This window comes from Danio rerio, chromosome 7 (genome assembly GCF_052040795.2).
Source record: "Danio rerio strain M-AB ecotype USA chromosome 7, GRCz13ab, whole genome shotgun sequence".
NCBI classification, from domain to species: domain Eukaryota; kingdom Metazoa; phylum Chordata; class Actinopteri; order Cypriniformes; family Danionidae; genus Danio; species Danio rerio.
Window position 1 is genome coordinate 17,817,128 of NC_141027.1, and position 20,029 is coordinate 17,837,156.

The 20,029-nt window shown below is 34.4% G+C and overlaps 1 protein-coding gene and 1 long non-coding RNA gene across 4 annotated transcripts in view; one reads left to right on the forward strand and one right to left on the reverse strand.

The window, feature by feature from the left end:
• The window catches only part of rtn3 (reticulon 3), a 37,512-nt gene extending 21,353 nt beyond the window's left edge, over positions 1-16,159 (forward strand). For 2 of the 3 annotated variants that reach the window (NM_001328361.2, NM_201072.3), the window contains 6 exons: positions 4,085-4,292; positions 7,622-7,760; positions 7,886-7,955; positions 8,058-8,104; positions 11,392-11,450; positions 15,223-16,159. In NM_001328361.2, coding sequence (NP_001315290.1) covers positions 4,085-4,292; positions 7,622-7,760; positions 7,886-7,955; positions 8,058-8,104; positions 11,392-11,450; positions 15,223-15,271 — 572 coding nt within the window. In that variant the 3' untranslated portion in view covers positions 15,272-16,159. The remainder of the gene's footprint in view (positions 1-4,084; positions 4,293-7,621; positions 7,761-7,885; positions 7,956-8,057; positions 8,105-11,391; positions 11,451-15,222) is intronic. The other variant, XM_087259028.1, reaches the window with a different exon arrangement.
• Positions 15,377-19,886, reverse strand: LOC147843083 (uncharacterized). Its single transcript, XR_015495477.1, has 2 exons — positions 17,226-19,886; positions 15,377-16,836 (listed from the first exon to the last, which is right to left on the reverse strand). It is a non-coding gene; the product is annotated as an uncharacterized LOC147843083 (long non-coding RNA).
• Between the last annotated feature and the right edge of the window lie 143 nt (positions 19,887-20,029).

Sequence of the window (20,029 nt, forward strand, 5' to 3'; positions counted from 1 at the left end):
CCACATGTAAACACTGCAGAATCAGATACTGCTTGGCTGTTTGGAATAATCGCTATTAGCATTATTGGATTTGCTAAGACAAACGCCCTGTAAACATTAAAGGGGACCTATTATGCCCCCTTTTACAAGATGTAAAGAAGTCTCTGATGTCCCTAGAGTATGTATATGAAGTTTAAGCTCAAAATACCCCATAAAAATTGTTTAATGATTTTTTGAAAATACTCCTGTTAGTCACCAAAATGGCACAATTTGGATCAAAGCATGTTACTTTAAAATTAAATGAGATTATGCTCTTAGCCCCTTTAAGAATTTGCATAATAGGTCCCCTTTAAAGTAAGCTACAGTCACTGTAGGATTATTTTAATGGCACTCAACATGGCTGTATTGTGATTGATGAGTAGACAAGGTGCAGATATTCCTCTCATTGTGACTTTCTGAGTATTTATAACCTGTCCATGTGGGGTGAAGTTGGTGTGATAGGTGAGAAGAAAAGACTTGAGACGCTTTAAGTAATAGTTCAACCAAAAATGAAATTTTCTCCCTATTTACTCGCCCTTGTGTGGTTTCAAACCTTTGAGATTTTTCTTCTGTTAAACTCAATAGAAGATCTTCTGAAGGAAGTTAACAAACTAAAACCATAGACTTCTGTAGTAGAAGAGCAAATACAGCGGATGTCCAGCTTTCTTTAAAATATCTTCTTTTGTGTTCAATAGAAGAAAGCTAAATAGGTTTTAAATGAGGAAAGAGTGAGTAAATAATGACTAAAGTCGTTTTTGGGTTAACTATAACTTTAATACCAAATCCAACATATATTTATAGTTGTGTACTACAAGCCCAAACTACACACACATTTCAGAATACCAAACCATACCTAGCCTAAAAGGGCGCACAATCACAAATAATAAAAGCTGTTTTCAACATTACCAGCATCAAAGTTTAAATAAGGACATCGTATAGTCAGTAGCATAAAATGGTCTTAAAATGACAATATTATTGCTTACCGCAGTCATTTCTCTGATAATATATCGCACAACAAAAATGATTTATCATGACAGGCCTAGTCATAACATTGAGTGGAAATAACACATTCAAAAATGATCAGTCATGCACAAATGCAGTTTTCCATATGGTTAATGCCACTAAGTGCAGACGGGGTTAAACCATAGGCCTCAAACTAGATACCTGGTGGGCCGCAGCTCTGCACAGTTTTGTTCCAATCCTAATCAGACATACCTGATTTAATGCGATTAAGGCAATACTCTGATTAAGAGTCTACCATGTAAACGGCCATTTTTTATTAATTTAATCCAATTAAGGTCATAATGATGTAGGATTTTCGCCACATTTTGTGACCGGATAGTCTATACACAAACGGCTGTTTGACACTGCACCTACCGAATCCGTGAAGGACCACAGACACCTGCATCGCAAAATGCAAGGTTTTTATCCCATCAAATTCGGTATCAAATTCCATTAAAACAGCATTCAACAGTATCATAGTCGCATCCAATATCTCGTTTGTCAAGGAGGCATGCATGAAATGTTCCTGAATATAAGTGAATAACTGAAGAAAACTCAAACCAATCGAGTACTGTAAAACCTCAAAAATTAAGGTAACTCAAACTGTTTGAGGGTTTGATTGCAACAAACCATTTGAGTTACCTGCCAAACTGCAGTTTAAGTCGACAAATTAAAAATGAAACACCCAGAATTCCATGAAACGCGGGAGAAAATGTGGATATCGTGATGACGCAATGACGGTAATCAAATTGCTATAACATGTAAAACGGAATCATAAACAAAGCATTTACAAAGCAACTCATGTAAACACCTTAATCATATTGTCTGATTCAGATACTGATGTCCATGTAAATGTAGTCATTGTGTTCAAGACTACTCTTAAACACCTTGATTAGTTAGAGCAGCTGTGTTTTGAATAGGGTTGGAGCAAAACTGCCGAGCTGCAGCCCTCTAGGAATTGATTTCGAGATCTATGGGTTAAACAATTCGGACCGTGTAAATATGCTTTCTGTTGGTGTAAAGAAAGTATGGCTTTCCGTTTGTGTCACACAAACTGTCGCAGTGCACAAACATGGTCTTCCCTCTCTGGTCCAGAGAGACAGCAGCACAGAGTGGATTACTTGCATGACTCGGCATAGACCACAAAACATATTAGACCTGTTTAAATGACTCTAAATGCTGCATTTTGAAGTGGAGAAATGGTTTGACAGACTCAGCATTGCTGCTATAGACTGTGGCAGTCATGAGATGCTCCTTAACTCAGGGGTTTCAACCTGTGGGAGAATTTGAGGCATGTACTCGTAAATTATGAGGATTTATATGCGTTCACTAAAATAAATCTGATTCACGTTAGTTCCACAGCTAACTATCAGGCACCTGTAGAATTAATGTGTTCGAGAAAAACATATATACAAATGAAATGAACCGGGTGCTTTTTAAAATTAAATGACGGTGAATGAAAGTGCAACCTGTGAGCCGTCTGACAAAAAAAGTGCCTTTCTGAATCAAATCAGCAAAATGCCCTTCTGGATCTTTCACTTACTTTGAAGACACTACTGACTATGCTTATATGGACATTTATAATCTAGTTGTTTGACTTAATCTGAATAAGACAATAATATAATTAGGGTGTTTACGTGAAGTGCTTTTTGAATTTTGCGTCACCAGGCTATCCACATTTACTGCAGAGATTTGTGTAATTTTAGTTGTTTCTCCTTTAATTTTTGACTTTTACTGCAGTTTCACTAACACTTATAAATATTTCACTCATGCCCCAGAGACAAACTGGGGTAGTGGATGTAAGTATGGAGTAAGGACTGGTGAAAGTGTTGTTTTAATGAAATTTAATAGCGCATACCGAATGTAAAGAAAAAACTTCCGCATTTTGTGATGTGTGTGTGTGTGTCTGCACTGCAGTCCTTTACTGACAGCCGTGCAAGTGGATCTTGTCGCAAAATATGGCAAAGTCTTACATGATGGTAAAAGTTTGCGGCGCTTACTTCAATAATGCCACTAATATATGCATACTCCACGTCTTCATTTAATTTTTATTTTGTTCAATTATGACTTTAGTTGGATTAGGGTCATCAAAAATTGCTGTTTACATGGTGACTCTTAATCAGAGTATTGTCTTAATTGTATAAAAATGTATTAAAATATTGGTGTCCATCTATACGCACTCAACCAACGCGAGTGAAATTGGACAAATTTGGTGGTGCGTGTGTCCTAAAAGGTTGAAAACCCCTGCTTTAACTCAACTACTTCTGCTGGTCAAGCTCTAAACTTTGCGAATCTACTTTGCGGTGAGCCATGTATGTGGACAAACGCAAGAGCGCACAATGTAAACCAATGGAAATCATAACAGAAAAAAAAATAATAGTTTTATAGTAATATCTTTTAAAAAAAAAAAGATAAACACTCTGATTAAAATGGACTAACTGTGTGTATACCTTTATAAATGCTCTTTGTGTGTCTGAGAAGCTGAAAATATACATTCCATAACATTCTGTGTCCATTGGTGAAGTGTAACACGAAAAGCAGAACATAAATGCAAAGGGGGCTGGTGGATCGATGGATTGATGGATGGATGGATGAATGAATGAATAGGTGGATGGATGGATGAATGGATAGAAGGAATGTTGGGAAGGTGAATGGATATAAGTGAATGGATGGATGGATGGGTGGATTGATCAAATAAATGTACGAGTTTATCCATAACTGACAGGGTAGCAATGAGCTGCCATAAGAAAACAGTTCCAGATATGATTTTCAGATTAAAGTTTATTGCTGATGAGTGTATCTGTGATCAATAGAGATCAAAGGGAATCAGGCTTCCGTGTCCTAAATAATCAGAATGCATTATGTGGTTACGACACATTCTCATTCACTATTTTTTTAAAGGGGAGGAGCTACTCAATGTATCTGTGTAAATTCCACATTCCAAGAGATTTCAGGAGACTTTTACAGTATTTGTACTCATTCAGTGGTTTTGTCAGGTGTTATTTGCTGCAATCTCAACACAAACACACACACACGTGTTTCACATGCTCTCTCTGTCATGCAGTGAATGACCTGGTGCACTGGCGGGACCCTAAGAAGTCAGGCGTGGTGTTTGGCGTGTCGCTGCTGTTGCTGCTTTCTCTGGCAGCGTTTAGCGTGATCAGCGTGGTCTCCTACCTGCTCTTGTCCCTGCTCTGCGTCACCATTTCTTTCCGTATCTACAAGTCTGTCATCCAGGCGGTCCAGAAGTCCAATGAAGGACACCCCTTCAAGTAAGAGTCTACTCTGTAGATCTGTCTGTTTGTCTGTCTGTCTGTCTGTGTCTGTCTGTCTGTCTGTCTGTGTGCCCTGGTCAAAGACTCACTGTTTTCTTTAAACCTCCAAGCACTTCTCTAGGCCTGTTTGAAGCCAAATAATCATTATTTTATAAACGGTGCTTAAATCGTTAAATCCTTTTGACAAGCAACTTCTCGATTGAAGAAGTTCTCTAATAAAAAATAGAGATTGCTTCTTTGCAATAGAGTCGCTTCTTCAAATTGAGTTTGTCATTGTGTTTTAATGTTTTTACAATATTATTACTGCATTTATCTAATTTTATTCATAAATAAATAAAATTCTTTGGCATTCAAATTACACAAGAACCACACCCAAAAAAATTCAAAAGTGTGTGTGTGAAAATTGTATTTCAGTAGATCATACTTTTGCCAGGGGTTGTATGGAATCGCCACCCTTGGAAGATGTTCATACATGCCACAAAGCTATTTGCATTCAACAATCCATCCTTCTATGTCAGTCAGCTTGGTTCAACACCTCACTAAGGTGTGCAAGCACTCCTTTTTCTTTTCTTTTTCTTTTTTTTTTTCACTGCAGACTAATTAGCAGTTGTAATCAGATACAGTTGTTTGTTTTAAAACTGCAAAGTACATGGTTTTTCTATATAATTTTCTTCAGATTTGTGTGAAAATTTGTGTGATTTCCATATTTTTGTCCTCTGCTTGATCTGTAAAAACTGTTGTTATTGACTACAGGGATCTTTCTTTTTCTTTTTTTTTTTTAAGTGTTTCAAAGGTTTGATTGTTGAATGAAAATAGTTTTGTGGCATGTACGTGTTTTTTTTTTGTTTTTTTTACACAAATATTTGAATGAGCATCTTCCAATAGTGGTGATTCCATACTTTTTGCCAGGGGTTGTATAATAAACCAGTAAAAATCTAATTGGAATGAATAAAATATAATTAAATGCAATTTATGTTTGTCTTAAAGAACTTCTTAAACCCAAATGCCTTATGAAGATTAAACATTTAATAAACTTGAATGATCAATAGATTGAATGAACAATTCTTCCACTGGACTTTTTATGGTTATTTCAACATTTACTAATAATTTTCAGCCTTCGTTAATTTACTGTGAACTAGGGTTGGACGACGTCAACCAATTTGGCATCGTACAATGTCTGATGTGAAACATCGCGATTGACGTTGACATTGTCGTCAAAGGCGGTGGTGAATTAATTATTTATAAATAATTTATTCATCACAAATTAATTATTTGTAGCCTAATGTACCGTTTAACTACCTGACTCGCATGGTCTTTGTTTTATCTTTAACCAAATCATAAATAAATAAAGATAAGTTGCACACAAATTACCACCTGTCAATCGCTTTTTGAAGGTTCGTTTGATAGAGACAAGATGGATTAAAATCACATTTTACAGCTATAGTGAGACGCAATCCAGCTGTACATCTTTGATAAACTGTCCGACATGCACTGCTCTCTGGGGTTTTGTGCTCAAAGCAACCGCTGACTGCTGGAGCTCAGACGCGCGCATACACTGCAGCTCATGCCAGAGTGTGTGTGTGGTCACGTGATGTGCGTTTTCAGCGGTATAGTGTGGACCGAGATCTGTTCAGAAAAGCTAGGCGATCGTTTTTGTTGTAAAATGGCATTTTAAAAGACGTATTAGTGTAAACGGCGTCTTAAGTGTGTGTTGTCACTTGTGGTTTGCTGCTGTGACGGGGGTGAGGTGGAGGATTGCGATGCAGGCTTAGCATCGTGATGTCTATTGGCCATCAGCGATGGACAATAGCATCATCTATCGACCCACCCCTACTGTGAACTGACATAAAGAAAAATAGTATTTTAATTAATTAACTAACATTTAAATGCGGTTACAAGTTTTGGTTGTTGTTGGTTCTTGTTAGCTATTGCTAACTAATGTCAGGCTAATAGTAATGAATTGGACCCCATGTAGAGGGTGTTCATGGATCTATAAAATTTCTCAAATTCCATAATATAAAAATAAGATCCGTGTTTCAAAGGTCTTAATGCAGTCGAACCAACCCTGTAGAGAAGATTTTATTTCCGTTTTGAAATCTACTTTAATCTCTACGTCTATCATCACATGGGCAGAACCAAATTCCATGTGGTACCCCAAAAAAAAAAAAAAACACGCATATAGGGACTACGCTTGTGTATTTAATGTTTGCTGGGATTTTGCTTGTGTAAACAGAGTTCTTGGGGATTTCACTTTATAATAGCTTTTAACAGGGGTCACCAATCTCGGTCCAGGAAGGCCGGTGTCCCTGCAGGTTTTAGCTCTAACTTGCCTCAATACACCTGCCTGGGTGTTTTAAGTATATCTAGTAAGACCTTGATTAGCTTGTTCAGGTGTGTTTGATTAGGGTTGGAGCTAAAATCTGCAGGACACCGGCCCTCCAGGAACAAGTTTGGTGACCCCTGGATTATAACATCTGCGTCAACCCCAAACATTAACAAATGAAGAACTGGAGAAGCATCTTTTGATGAAAATGTAATTTAAGCCATATTAAACTCTTTTATTATTATTATTATTATTATTATTATTATTTCAAGCTATTTTTAAAATGATTGCTTGTGATTAAATTATGGTAAACATCATTCTTAATCGTTTACAAGATCAAACAATTTAATTTTGAAATAATAAATAATAAAAATCTATACATATAAAATATTGTTATGTTTCATTTAATAATAGGCATACATTATTGACATTGGAAAATTGTGTTAATGCAGTTTTTGGGAACTGATATAAAATTTTATTATGATTTTTAAAATTACTATTAATAATATTGTTTTGAGGTTTTTACACGTTACATGTGTAATTAACAGAGTTAAAGGTTGTCATAAGTTGTGTTGCAGGCTTTTTTTTTTGTGCAAATTTTGGTATATAAAATTAGTGTGAAATATCATTCTGTCATATTAAAGATGTCTTAATCATAAACATAACTCTCAGAAATCTGCAGATACCCTTTTATAAAGTCTTAACTACTTAATTTTATTCGGCCTTCATACATATTGCATTACATTAAAATAATAAATGTGTATGCATACAATATTTTATATATATTAACATGCTTATGCTTGGTCTGCGTTTGTCTATGTTTATTAAGACCAAACACTAAACAGAAATAAATTATGTTTTATCTTAAGCATCTGTGTGGTGTGTGATGCGCTGTTCTGTGTTAATAATGGTAGATGTTGAGTGCAGTGGTGTTCAGAGGTGTGTGTATGTGTGTGAATGCACTGTCAGAGCTAATTGTCTTTGACCCGTGTTCCTGTAACAGGGCTCTGATGGACAAAGATGTCACAGTGCCACCCGAGACTTTCCGCAAGCACGTGGATGGGTGTCTGAGCCATGTCAACCGCGCGCTCAAGCAGATGAGCCGCCTCTTCCTGGTCGAGGATCTGGTGGATTCCCTCAAGGTCAGATTTATAGGAAGAACTCTGAGGATTTAGGTTATTCCAAATCTGTTATATTACAGTGTAGGTTTTTGTGTGAAAAGGAGAGGATTTCTGTTCAGTTGACTCATGTTTTCATCTGCTTTCAGCTGGCAGTTGTTATGTGGCTGCTGACGTATGTTGGTGCTGTTTTCAATGGCATCACCATCCTCATCCTCGGTAGGCTTTCACGTTTGGGTTTAAGTTAGTAAGATTGCACTTCCGAATAATAAAGAAGGATAATAATTGCCTCACACTGGGTGTTTCCTTTTTGTTTTTCAGCCGACATCCTGCTCTTCAGTGTACCGCCCATCTATGAGAAAAACAAGGTCAGATATATGTTTGTTTCTGAAACTCTGCACCATTTTTTGTTCGGGTTGGGGTGAAGGGCAGATAAGAGATTGAAAATTAAATAAATAACAATTTATTATTATTGAAAATAAAAATATAAATAATTCAGGATGAAGTTTGGGGTCAGTCCGGTCAAGTTTTATTGTCATTCCTCTACATGTGGACATAAAAATGGAATGAAATGTTGTGTCTCAGGGGACCACGGTGCTATATAAATAAACATAAACATAATCATAAATATAAGCACAACACTGGAAGAGTTATTTTTAAACCTATACATAACTAACATACCAGAGCGGTAATCTAATTATACATGTACTATACATATGCTATAAATATGAACTATTTATATACATAGATTACACATATACTGTATATATGTCAGCAGTGGCGTAGCGCAAAATGTGACTAATATGACTACTACTACAGGGTGTCCGCGGTGTCTTAATGGCTTAAATTCCCTGAAATAGTATTGTAAACGAGTCTTAATTTTCCTTTGTCTATTTAAAGCTACACAATCGTTACTATCAACAATTTAGCCATTTGGTTTAATTATCTTTCTTACAAGAACATTTGTGAATGTGTTTGGAAAATATGTTTTTACATTTTAATGCAAACACATATTAAGTAAAAAATATATAATTATGTAAGTGAAAATATTTTCCACTAGCCATTAGAAAAAAACCTCTCTTTTTCTAAAATTTCATTTATAATGGACTTGAAAAGGTCTTAAATGCTTTAATTTGTCTTGGTGAAACCTGCAGAAACACTGTACTAATGGTGTTGGTGATAATACTTACTTGAAATTTGAAGTACCAAGGCATTTGCTTTTTTGTGCATATTTTTGCATACTGCTTTGTTATTTTTTATATTATTATTATTAATAATATTATTAGCTGTATTTCAACTAAGTAGTATTAGTTGTTGTACTCGTAGCAGTAGTGGTTGTCATAGTAATTGTCGTAATAGTAGTCGTAATAATCAGCCGTAGTAGTAGTCGTTATAGTTGTAGTCGTCATCGTTGTCATAGTAGTCTTCGACATTGTAGTCATAATAGTCGTAGTAGTGGTCATAGTTGTAGTAGTCATCATAGTCATAGTAGTCATCATAGTAGTAGTAGTAGTAATCTTCATAGTTGTGGTCGTCATAGTCATTATAGTAGTCGTAGTAGTAGTCGTCATAGTCGTAGCAGTTGTTGTCATAGTCCTAGTCATTACAGTAGTAGTCACCATAGTCGTCATACTAGTCGTCGTAGTAGTAGTTGTGATAATAGTAGTCAGCATAGTTGTTGTAGTAATCATCGTCACAGTCGTAGCAGTTGTCATCATAGTCCTAGTCGTCATTGTAGTAGTCGCCCTAGTCATCATCGTAGTTGTCATGGTAGTAGTTGTCATAGTAGTAGTCATAATAGTCGTAGTAGTATTCATCATAGTCTAAGTCGTCATAGTAGTAGTAGTCGTTATAGTAAAAGTCGTTGTAGTAGTCGCCATAATTGTTGTCATAGTCGTAGTAGTCGTCATAGTCACCGTCATAGTAGTTGTCCAAGTCGTCGTTATAGTAGTAGTCGTCGTAGTATTAGTAATCATAATAATAAGGTTGTGCTACAAATAATCAATATACAAATTGAAAACTGAGTGAGAAGTACATTTAACTTTATTTTTTCACCATAGTAATAGTGATATGCTTGGTATTGAAGTACGACAAGTGTATTTGTAGCCAAAGCTACATTAACGTTACACATTACAACATGACTACATTAAAGTAATATTAAAGACATCTATAATACTGCTGCTGAAATAGACTTGTTTTTCTTGTTGTTTGTGGTCTGCTGAATGAAAATTGTTAATCCTAATAATTTGCCTTTTAATATCCAATGCTTGAACTGTGAGGAGAAAAATGCCAACTCACTGTATACAGTTTTGTTGAACACTTGACTGATTGTTTACAGTTTAACGGAAATTACTCCCATAATTCAAGCAAAGCATCATTGAGCGTAGGACAAAGCTGGATAATTGACAACACATGATGTTTGAGCGCATTGGGCCCACTCAAACTGAACCGTGATCAGTGTGTATGATTATCACACTAAAAGGCTCTTATGTAAGCCCGAGCTGAAGACTTAACAAAAGCGTCAAGAAAAGATTATGACAAGTTTTAAAGTCTTATGTAATGATGATTGTTAATGAGTGCCTGGTGCAGTCCCCCCCACCCCCGAATGAAATCTAGCACTAATGAAGATCATGTAGGGCTGTAATGATGCATTCATGATAGTGACACAAATCTCTGAACTGCCGCTTTAATTTCCGTGGTGCAGAGCTCTGAGCTGACCTCAAAACTGCAATAACCCAGTTCTAATATCCTCACACCAGGGGTGATATAGTTAGTTAAAATTAATTAAACTCGAAATTAAACCACAAAACTTGAAAAATAAGGTGTTATTTGATTTAGTTTTTTTAAATAAGTCAGATTAAATGTTAAAAAAAAAATGTAATTTAGAATGTTTTAGAAGCCAAGGATATGCTAAATAAGTATGCAGAATAAAATAAATAAATAAACTGCTAATTAAAATAAAAAGGTACAATAGCTATATAAATAAATATTATTAATAATAAAAAGGATGTAATCTATGAGATGGATGGATGGATGGATGATGGAAGGATATATAGATGAAGAGGGATGGATGGATATATAGATGAATAGAGGGATGGATGGATGGATGGATTGAGAGATGGATATAGATAGATAGATTTATAGATAGATAAATGGATGGATATATAGATAGATATAATTAGATATATAGATATAATAATAATAATACTAATAATAAATAAAGGTACAATAGCTAAGTAAATAAATATTAATAACAATAAAAAATAATGTAATATATGATGTATTGAGAGATGGATGGATGGATTGAGTATTGTAATTCAACTTCATCCTGTCATTTTTTATTTTTTATTTATATTTCAGTATTTATATATATATATATATATATATATATATATATATATATATATATATATATATATATATATATATATATATATATATATATATATATATATATATATATATATATTTATTTATTTATTTATTTATATATATATATATTTTTTTTATATATATATATATATTTTTATATATATATTTTTTTGTTTGTTATTTTATTATTTACAAATTTTATTAATTACATTATTAATTAGATTTGACTCACAAATATCACAGTTTAAATTTCTTACTCTAATTATTTCCTGTTCTTCCACAGACCCAGATTGACCATTACATAGACATCGCACGCACTCAATTCAACACTACAGTCGCGAAGTAAGTCTGCTCACTTTCTCTGTGCACTGCTGCCAACTTATTTTCAGAGGAACTCGCTAAAGGCTGAACAATTTGTTGTTAATTGAAGCTGTGAGGTCGTTACGGGATGATGTAATTTACATAATTGCAACTCAAAGCTGAATCTTTATGTAATATGCAAAATCAATAATGAGTAAGCAAAAGCGTTATTTGGAGTGTGTTTGTTTTGATTAGTTTGATATAGTAGACTATTTAAAAAATGTAAATAACTAAAATAAGATAAATACAGGCTTCATACGGTCCTGGAAAAGTAAAAATAAATAAACCCAAAATGTTTTGGAAAAGTCATGAAAATTTGTTGAACAAATATCTGTGTACTTGAATATATTTGAGATGATAATATTGGCTACATTTCAATTACAATTGAAATATCCATCCCTTCACGTGACATTCTCTATGTGGGGCAAAAAGCAACCTGCAGTTTCAGCTTCACCTCTCTTTCACTTGCATTCATCATAATTCAAGATACATTTGAGTGTCATGTCCAGAAACAATCTCTTAAACTACAGAGGTAAGATAATGTGGGTGCTGAAGGCTAATTTGTGCTAATTCACACAAGCCAACATTTCTAAATATTTTCACACAAGATATTATCTATACTATTTTACAGGTATAAACATAAACATAAACAACATAGATTGTCACATTTTTTGATATGCTGTAATAAATTTGAACATGCATTTTGTCTTATTTACCACATATACGTAATATTTACCTGAAAGTTTTGGAAAAGTCATGGAAAAGTCCTGGAAATTTAATTGTAAAAATGAACCCTGTGAATAAAAAGATGAATTAAACATATTTTAGTTGTAAAATATGTATCAAAAGTGTAGGGATTGAAGACCAATCTGTGAAAAAAAGTTAAGTTATCTTGTATAAGTTCTAATATAGTTATTAGGGGTGTGACGAGACGCTTACTCCATGAGATGAGACACGAGATTGGGTTGATGAGACGAGTTTTATACAAATTTTTTAAAGAAATCTACAGTTGGGAAATATATGAATAGAAATAGTCTTTTAATCAACTGAAAAATAATCACAAATTGCAAAACTATTAGGTGCTGTTTTTTAAATTAATTTGTAATGTTATTCTTCCTCTATTTTAATGAATTATGTGCAGTAAAGCACATAAAAACACTACAAAATATTTTTCTAATAGCCTTTTTAAATGAAAAATAGTCTTTTTTATGTTGTTTTAAATATTAGCAAAAATTTGCTATTATATGAATGAAAAATAGATTTATTCAACTGCAAAAAATAAATAAATAATTCACAAACGGCAAAACAAGTTAGCTGCTTGTAAAAAAAATTTAATAAATGATATTTTATTTCTATTTGAATTAATTCTGTGCTGTAAAGGACATGCAAATACTGTTAAATATTTAGCTATAAACGCTACTGACTGGATGTAATGTAATTTGATACCGCAAGCTGAATGGGAAAAAAAAAGAAACTTCAGCTTTTCCCGGACAGCATAAACGTGTTCAGTGATGATGTGATGACTGACCAGACTCGGAAGGTGCAGAGAATAGTGTCAAACAGCTGTGTGTGTGTCGCAAAATGCGGCTAAAAGTCCTTCACGATATTAATAGTTTGATTCAGGTGTTTGCATGTCTGTACTGCACTTAAGTAATGCGACCGAAATAAAAATCATCCATGTCTTAATTCCATATGTGGTTATGACGATTATGACTTTAAGCATAGATATATAAATAAATGCAAAAATATAGGACTTTACGACTTAATAAAAAATGTACATTGTATTGCGTATATATCTTAACTGAATTTAAAAAAAACACATTGCAAATAATGTTTTTGCTGAGAGGGTAATACAAACACTAAAGAAATACAAACGTTTGACCTTTATGAAAATATATTTTTATTTATAAATACAACACTGATATTGAGCTGTTCTTTTGAACAGCCACAGATTATTTAGTCTGTTTGTTTAACTTGTGAAATTGACAATAATGACAGTACTGTATTGGAATTAATGAACAGGAACTTTACATGTTGACAACCGTTATGTCAAACCGTTTGAGCTAGCATTTTAACTGGAATGTGATATGACGCGTCTCCTTCAAGGTATCTCTTAACCCTTGTGTACTGTTGGAGATGTTTTCATCCACTTTGGGGTGAAGTTTTTTTTTTTTGTTTTTTTGTGTTTTTTTGTCTTAAATTGGCCACAACTTTGTCTGTGTTTCAGAAAATTGAATGATTTTTAGTGAAAAAGTCTTATTTTGACATATTTTGGGAAATACTGTTTGGGAATGATACATTCTGGGCAAATTTACCACCTTTCGTTATGTTAGTGGCTGTTTTTGCCCCATTGACTTCCATTATAAGGACATCTTTTGATTGTAATACCATGACACATTATTATTATTTATTCTTGATTTTTGGTGTTTTTTCTGTTGGAAAAAAAAGCTTAATTTGTGGTTTTATATGGAGTTATACACTCACCGGCCACTTTATTAGGTACACCTTACTAGTACCAGGTTAGACCACCTTTTGCCTTCAGAACTGCCTTAATCCTTTGTGGCATAGATTCAACAAGGTACTGAAAATATTCCTTAGAGATTTTTGTCCATATTGACATGATAGCATCACACATTTGCTGCAGATTTGTCAGCTACACATCCATGATTCGAAGCTCCTGTTCCACCACATCCCAAAGATGCTCTATTGGATTAAGATTTGGTGACTGTGGAGGCCATTTGAGTGCAGTGAACTTATTTTCATGTTCAAGAAACCAGTTCACCAGATTCACTCTTTATGACTTGGCGCGAAATCTGCTGGAAGTAGAACTCAGAAGATGGGTACACTGTGGTTATAAAGGGATGGGCATGGCCAGCAACAATACGATGCTCAATTGATACTAATGGGGTCAAAGTGTGCCAAGAAAATATCCACTCACCATTACATCACCACCACCACCAGCTTGAAACATTGATATAAGATAGGATGGACCCATGCTTTCATGTTGTTGACGCCAAATTCTGACCCTACCATCCGACTGTTGCAGCAGAATTTGAGACTCCTCAGACTAGCCAACGTTTTTCCAATCTTCCATTGTCCAATTTTTGTGAGCCTGTGCCAATTGTAGCCTCAGTTTCTTGTTCTTAGCTGGCAGGCTGGCACCCGGTGTGGTCTTCTGCTGCTGTAGCCCATCCGCCCCAAGGTTTGACATGTTGTGTGTTCAGAGATGCTCTTCTACATACCTCGGCTGTAAAGAGGAGTTATTTGAGTTACTGTTGCCTTTCTATCAGCTCCAACCAGTCTGGCAATCTTGGCTAAATTGAAACTTGCATCAACGAGCTGTGATTGTGATATATTGTGATTGTGTGAGTGACCAAAAAAATGTCATTATAATGGAAGTCAATGGGGCAAAAATAGCCACCAACATAACGAAAGTATAGTCAATTTGAACGATACGAGGGTTAAGATTGTGGTTCTTGGCTGTTTAGCTGTGTTTCCTCTGGTTCTTTTTTTTATTCACAATGTATCTTTAAAAAAAACACTTTTTAAAGTTGCTAAAAACAGCCAATTTAATGTTAAAATGGCCAAATATTGCTAATCTACTATAAAAAGTTGCTAAATCTAGCATAACAATTGCTAAGTTGGCAACACTGTTTTTGTTTCTGTGTGCTGTTTACCTAAAAGTAGTGGCTGCCAATTAGTGAAGCCTTAATTCCACGTCCTAATAATCATCTGTCGTTTTCTTCTCCCTCAGGCTACAAGAGAAGCTCCCCGGAGCCATGAAGCGCTGTAAAGCAGAATGATCCTCAAGTCCCTCGATACCATGTTTACCATCCTTCAAAACGTTAGCCGCCTCCCTTAACTCTAAGCCCCACCTCCATTAATCTAAACCCCGCCCATTCCCTCCCCCTTTAACCTCACACCTTAAAACAACCATCTGCACTGAACCAGCTAGTATGTAAAATCTACAACAGCTTCTTGATATTCAATGTTAACTCTGCAGCTTATTAATAATGAGCATTAGGAAAAAGAAGCTCGGGGCTCCAGAAGCTGGTGTTTTTTTGTTTTGTTTTTCGACACAGGAAGTGATGTAACGCTACTGGACGCCCATTTTTGATGGCCAGTGTTTATGGAAGGGCTTGTGAACTAGACTGAACCTGGTTTTTGGGTGGTGCAGGAGACTTGAATAAAGACAGGTGTTTGACCACGACGCAAATGTCTGTACTTTTAAGAAGAAAAGCTTTCACTAAGGTAAAATAAATCAATATAAATAATTATTTTCACCTTCTATTTGTTATTTGACCAGAAAATGTGGACGAGTTTATCTGAAATGCACTGGATGGATGGAGACGCTGCCGGCGGGGATTTAAATTCGGTCTAGTTCACTGTCCTCCCTGTTATCGGCGCCATTTTTCATTTTGTGTATGTATATATAGTTCGATTACAACAGGCTCTTTGCTGTGAAGTAGTTAGTGTCGCTTTTTATATTTAAAAACACACACACACACACACGAATATACAGCACTTCTGTTCGTCTGTCGCACCTCTATCTCTTGCACTCGGTCAAGTTCACATGTAAATGTTCTTGTTATTACTCTTCAAATAATAGTTCATATATCTGGATTTAGGATGGCTGCGTTAAGTCCCCTGTTTGACATTGGCTTCGTAATAAATATTAATAATAACCGTAAGATTGAGTTTTATGTATAGGATCGTCAGAGCATCAGGATTTAAGAGAGGATCTTCTGGCCCCACGACTCGTTCATTATTATTTTATTTTGAGTTTAACTGGGCTAGTGCGCATTATTCATGTTTTTTAGAAAGGTAAAATCATATTTTGGGGCATCTTGGGCACTGAAGAAGGATAAATATTTCATGTTTTTGTTTATTATTTAAAGGGATAGTTCAGTCAGAATGAAAATGTATTTGTTGGTTTGAACACGAATGAAGATATTTGAAAGAACGCTGGTGTTTTATCTTATTATGAAAGTTAATGGCTATTGTTTTAATTCTTCTGTTGAATAGACAAGATTAACATCAGTGACGTTATTTTTCCTCTTTTAAAGTTGGTGGGTATAGCCAAATTTCTGAATATGATTCAGTTTCTTCTGTCAAACACTGAAGATATTTTGAAGAATGTTGGAATACCGACAGCAAAAAGTAGCCATTGGCTTTTCTGCCTATATTTTTTTCCTGATATGGAATCAATGTCATCTGTTTCATTTTTCCCCCCTTTTCCTTTTTACTAACATAATTGAAGATATTTTGAAGAATTTTTGTCTTTTTCTTTTTTTTTTTAACTGCTATGAAAGTCAATGACTACTCTCTGGGTATGATTTTATTTCTTCTGTTGCACACAAAAGGGTTACTTTAATAAAATGCTATTAATGTTTATAGCTATTGTAGAATCCTTAAAAATCGGTGGTTATATCCAACTTTCTGGATATAATTCCGTTTCTTCTTTTGAACACTGAAGATATTTTGAAGAATTTCTGTAAACAGACAGCAAACAGTAGCCATTGACTTTTGTGGTTGTTATTTTTTTTACTGCTATGGAATCAATAACTAAGTTTTTTTTTTATTATTATTATTATTATTGAACACGAGTGAAGATATTTTGAAGAATGTTTTTTTTTTTTTTTTTTTTTTTTAAACTACTATGAAAGTCAATGGCTACTGTCTGGTTATGGTTTTATTTCTTCTGTTGCACACAAACGATTATACTTTACTTTAAAGACCGCTACAATAGCTATTAACATTAATAGCATTATTCCCTACTATTAAAATTGGTGGATCTAGCCAACATTCTGGATATAATTCAGTTTCTTCTGTCAAACACTGAAGGATATTTTTAAAAATGTCAGTAAACGGACAGCAAATGGTAGCCATTGGCTTTAGTGATTATTTCTTTTTCTACTTCAGAATCAGTGTCATCAATTGATGTACACGATTGGCGATATTTTGAAGAATGGTGGTTGACTTCGAGTTTTTCTTTCCATTATGAAAGTCAGTGGCTGTTTTTTTTTTTCGTTGAACACTGAAGATATTTTGAAGAATGTCAGTAAACGGGAGCCATTTTATTTTGTCCTACTACAGATTCAATAATATCTCTTTGAGTTCCTTTGATTTTATTCAACACAAATGAAAGATATTTTGAAGAATGATGGTAAACTTTGTGTTTTTCCTAGGATGAAAGTCAATGGCTACTGTTTGCTTATGGTTTTATTTCTTCAGTTGAACAGGAAAGATTGTATTTTAAGGAACGCTGGAATAGTCATTGACTTCAGTAGCACTTTTTCCTACCATGGAAGTGGATGGCTACTGCCAACTTTCTGGTTATAATTTAGTTTCTTCTGTCAAACAAAAGATATTTGGAGGAATGTTGGAAAACAGACTGCACATGGTAGCCATTGACATAGCCATAGCCATATTTTTTTCTTACTATGGAATGAATGACTTCTATTTGAGGTTCTTTGATTTTGTTGAACACAAATGAAGATATTTTGAAGAATGCTGGTAAACCTGATGTTTTTTTTTTTCTTACTATGAAAGTCAATGGCTACTGTCAGCTGTCTGGTTATGGTCTTATTTTTTATGTCCAACAGAAAAGATTATATTTGAACCAACGCTGGAATAGCCATTGACTTCAATAGCATTAATCATTTTCCTGTTACAATTTAGTTTCTTCTATTGAAGGCAAAAGACATCGGATAATTTTGTAATATTATATTTCCGACTATAGAATCAATGACGTGTCTAATTTATCAAACACAGAGGAAGATATTTTGTATATGATATTAATTTTTAATTTTAGATGCATCAACTGTCTGTTTGTGTTCAACAAATAAAAGAAACGTATTCGTCCTTGAAGTATTTTATATGGAAGTCAAAGGGTACCATCAACTGTCTAGATGCCAACATTCATTATTAATTATTTTGAATTGATCTGAAGAAAGAAACTCGTACAGGTTTGGACAGAGTAAATACATTTGATTGTTTGACTAAACTATCCCTTTATGCTTGATAATTACACTCATCACACGTGCTACATCTTTTCGTAAAGGGATAGTTCACACAAAAATGAGAATTGTCATCAGTTGTTCAAAACCTACTTGAGTTTCGTTCTTTATCTGAACACAAAAGGAGATATTTAGAAAAATGCTGGTAACTGGCTCACATTGACCTCTACAGTAATTTCGATTTCCTACTATGCAAGTCAATGTGTGCCAGCAACCAACATTTTTCAAACTATCATCTTAATGTGTTAATCAGAAGATAGAAACTCATACAGGGGGTTTGAAACAACAATAAACGATGATCACTTTCATTTTGAGATGAACTATCCCTTTAAGTCCACCTCAAATGCTGTTAAAACACTACTACCAGTATCATTTCATAGTGAATTTATTTCTGAAAAGGTTGGATACCACGGTGAAAATGGCTTCATGGTGTTTAAAAGCAGCGTCCGCATTTGTTAAATCGTCATATAAGCTAATATCGAACACGCGCCATTTGTTGCATTCACTTCGTTGCTTTATTACTACACTGTAACTAAAGAAGTTGACCTCAGTTTTAAATTGTAAGACAACTTGCTGCAGAGCTCTTTTAGTTGATGTTTACTTGGTTGAAAAGTTTAGTCTACTCAAAAGCTTTGCAGCAAATAGCCTTAAATTTTTAAGTTGAGTCAACTTATTTTTTTTAGTGTCCGGTTTTGATGCTTTTACTGCAGTGGTCATTTAACATTCCAGCTGATGCAGTTGGAAGCATGTTTAAATTGGAAAACCGTTTAACATTAACAAGGCGCATCCCCCGTTTAAATATACTTTAATTAATTTAGCGCTTTTTCATGTCTCGTCTCACACTCGTTTTGTGTTTTACGCATGTTTACACACATGATTAGATTCAGACGAAAGCATCTCGTCATGGTGTTGCTTAGCTAGCATGTTCTACAGGGAAGATCACATGTGCGTGTTGCTTTCAAAGAACAGCTCAAGCTCTGACAATTTATATTGCTGCATCTTTATTTTCGTTCAATTTTAGGGTAAATTATGACTATACTACTTTTTTAATAGATGCAGACCTCTGTGATTAGGTTCTCCGTCTTCGTTTCTGCTTCTCTTCTGAGTTTGTTTAATATTTGGGTTTTTTTTTTTCTAACTTATTCTTGTAGTTGTTTAGCATGTTTGCCGTTTTTTTTCCTGTGCTTCTCTTTGAGAAGGGTTGATGGAGATCACTGTTTTTTTTGCTTTTGACTTTCGAAGACTAGATGTGATGACTAACATCGACATTCAGTTTGTTAGGTTTGAATTAAGTTAATATGTGGGAGCTTTTGGGAGGGGAAAAAGATGCAAACAGGAAAACTTGTGGTCCCTGTAATGATGTCAAAGTGAACTTAATAAAAATGCCAAAAGCATTTAGAGTGCTTGAGCTTGTGTTTTTTTTCTCCTCATTTGCAGATTTGACATTTTATCACACATACAGTTAAAATCAGAATTATTAGCCCCCCTGTATTATAAACCCCGTTTATTTTTTTTTCAATAATTTCTGTTTAACGGACAGAG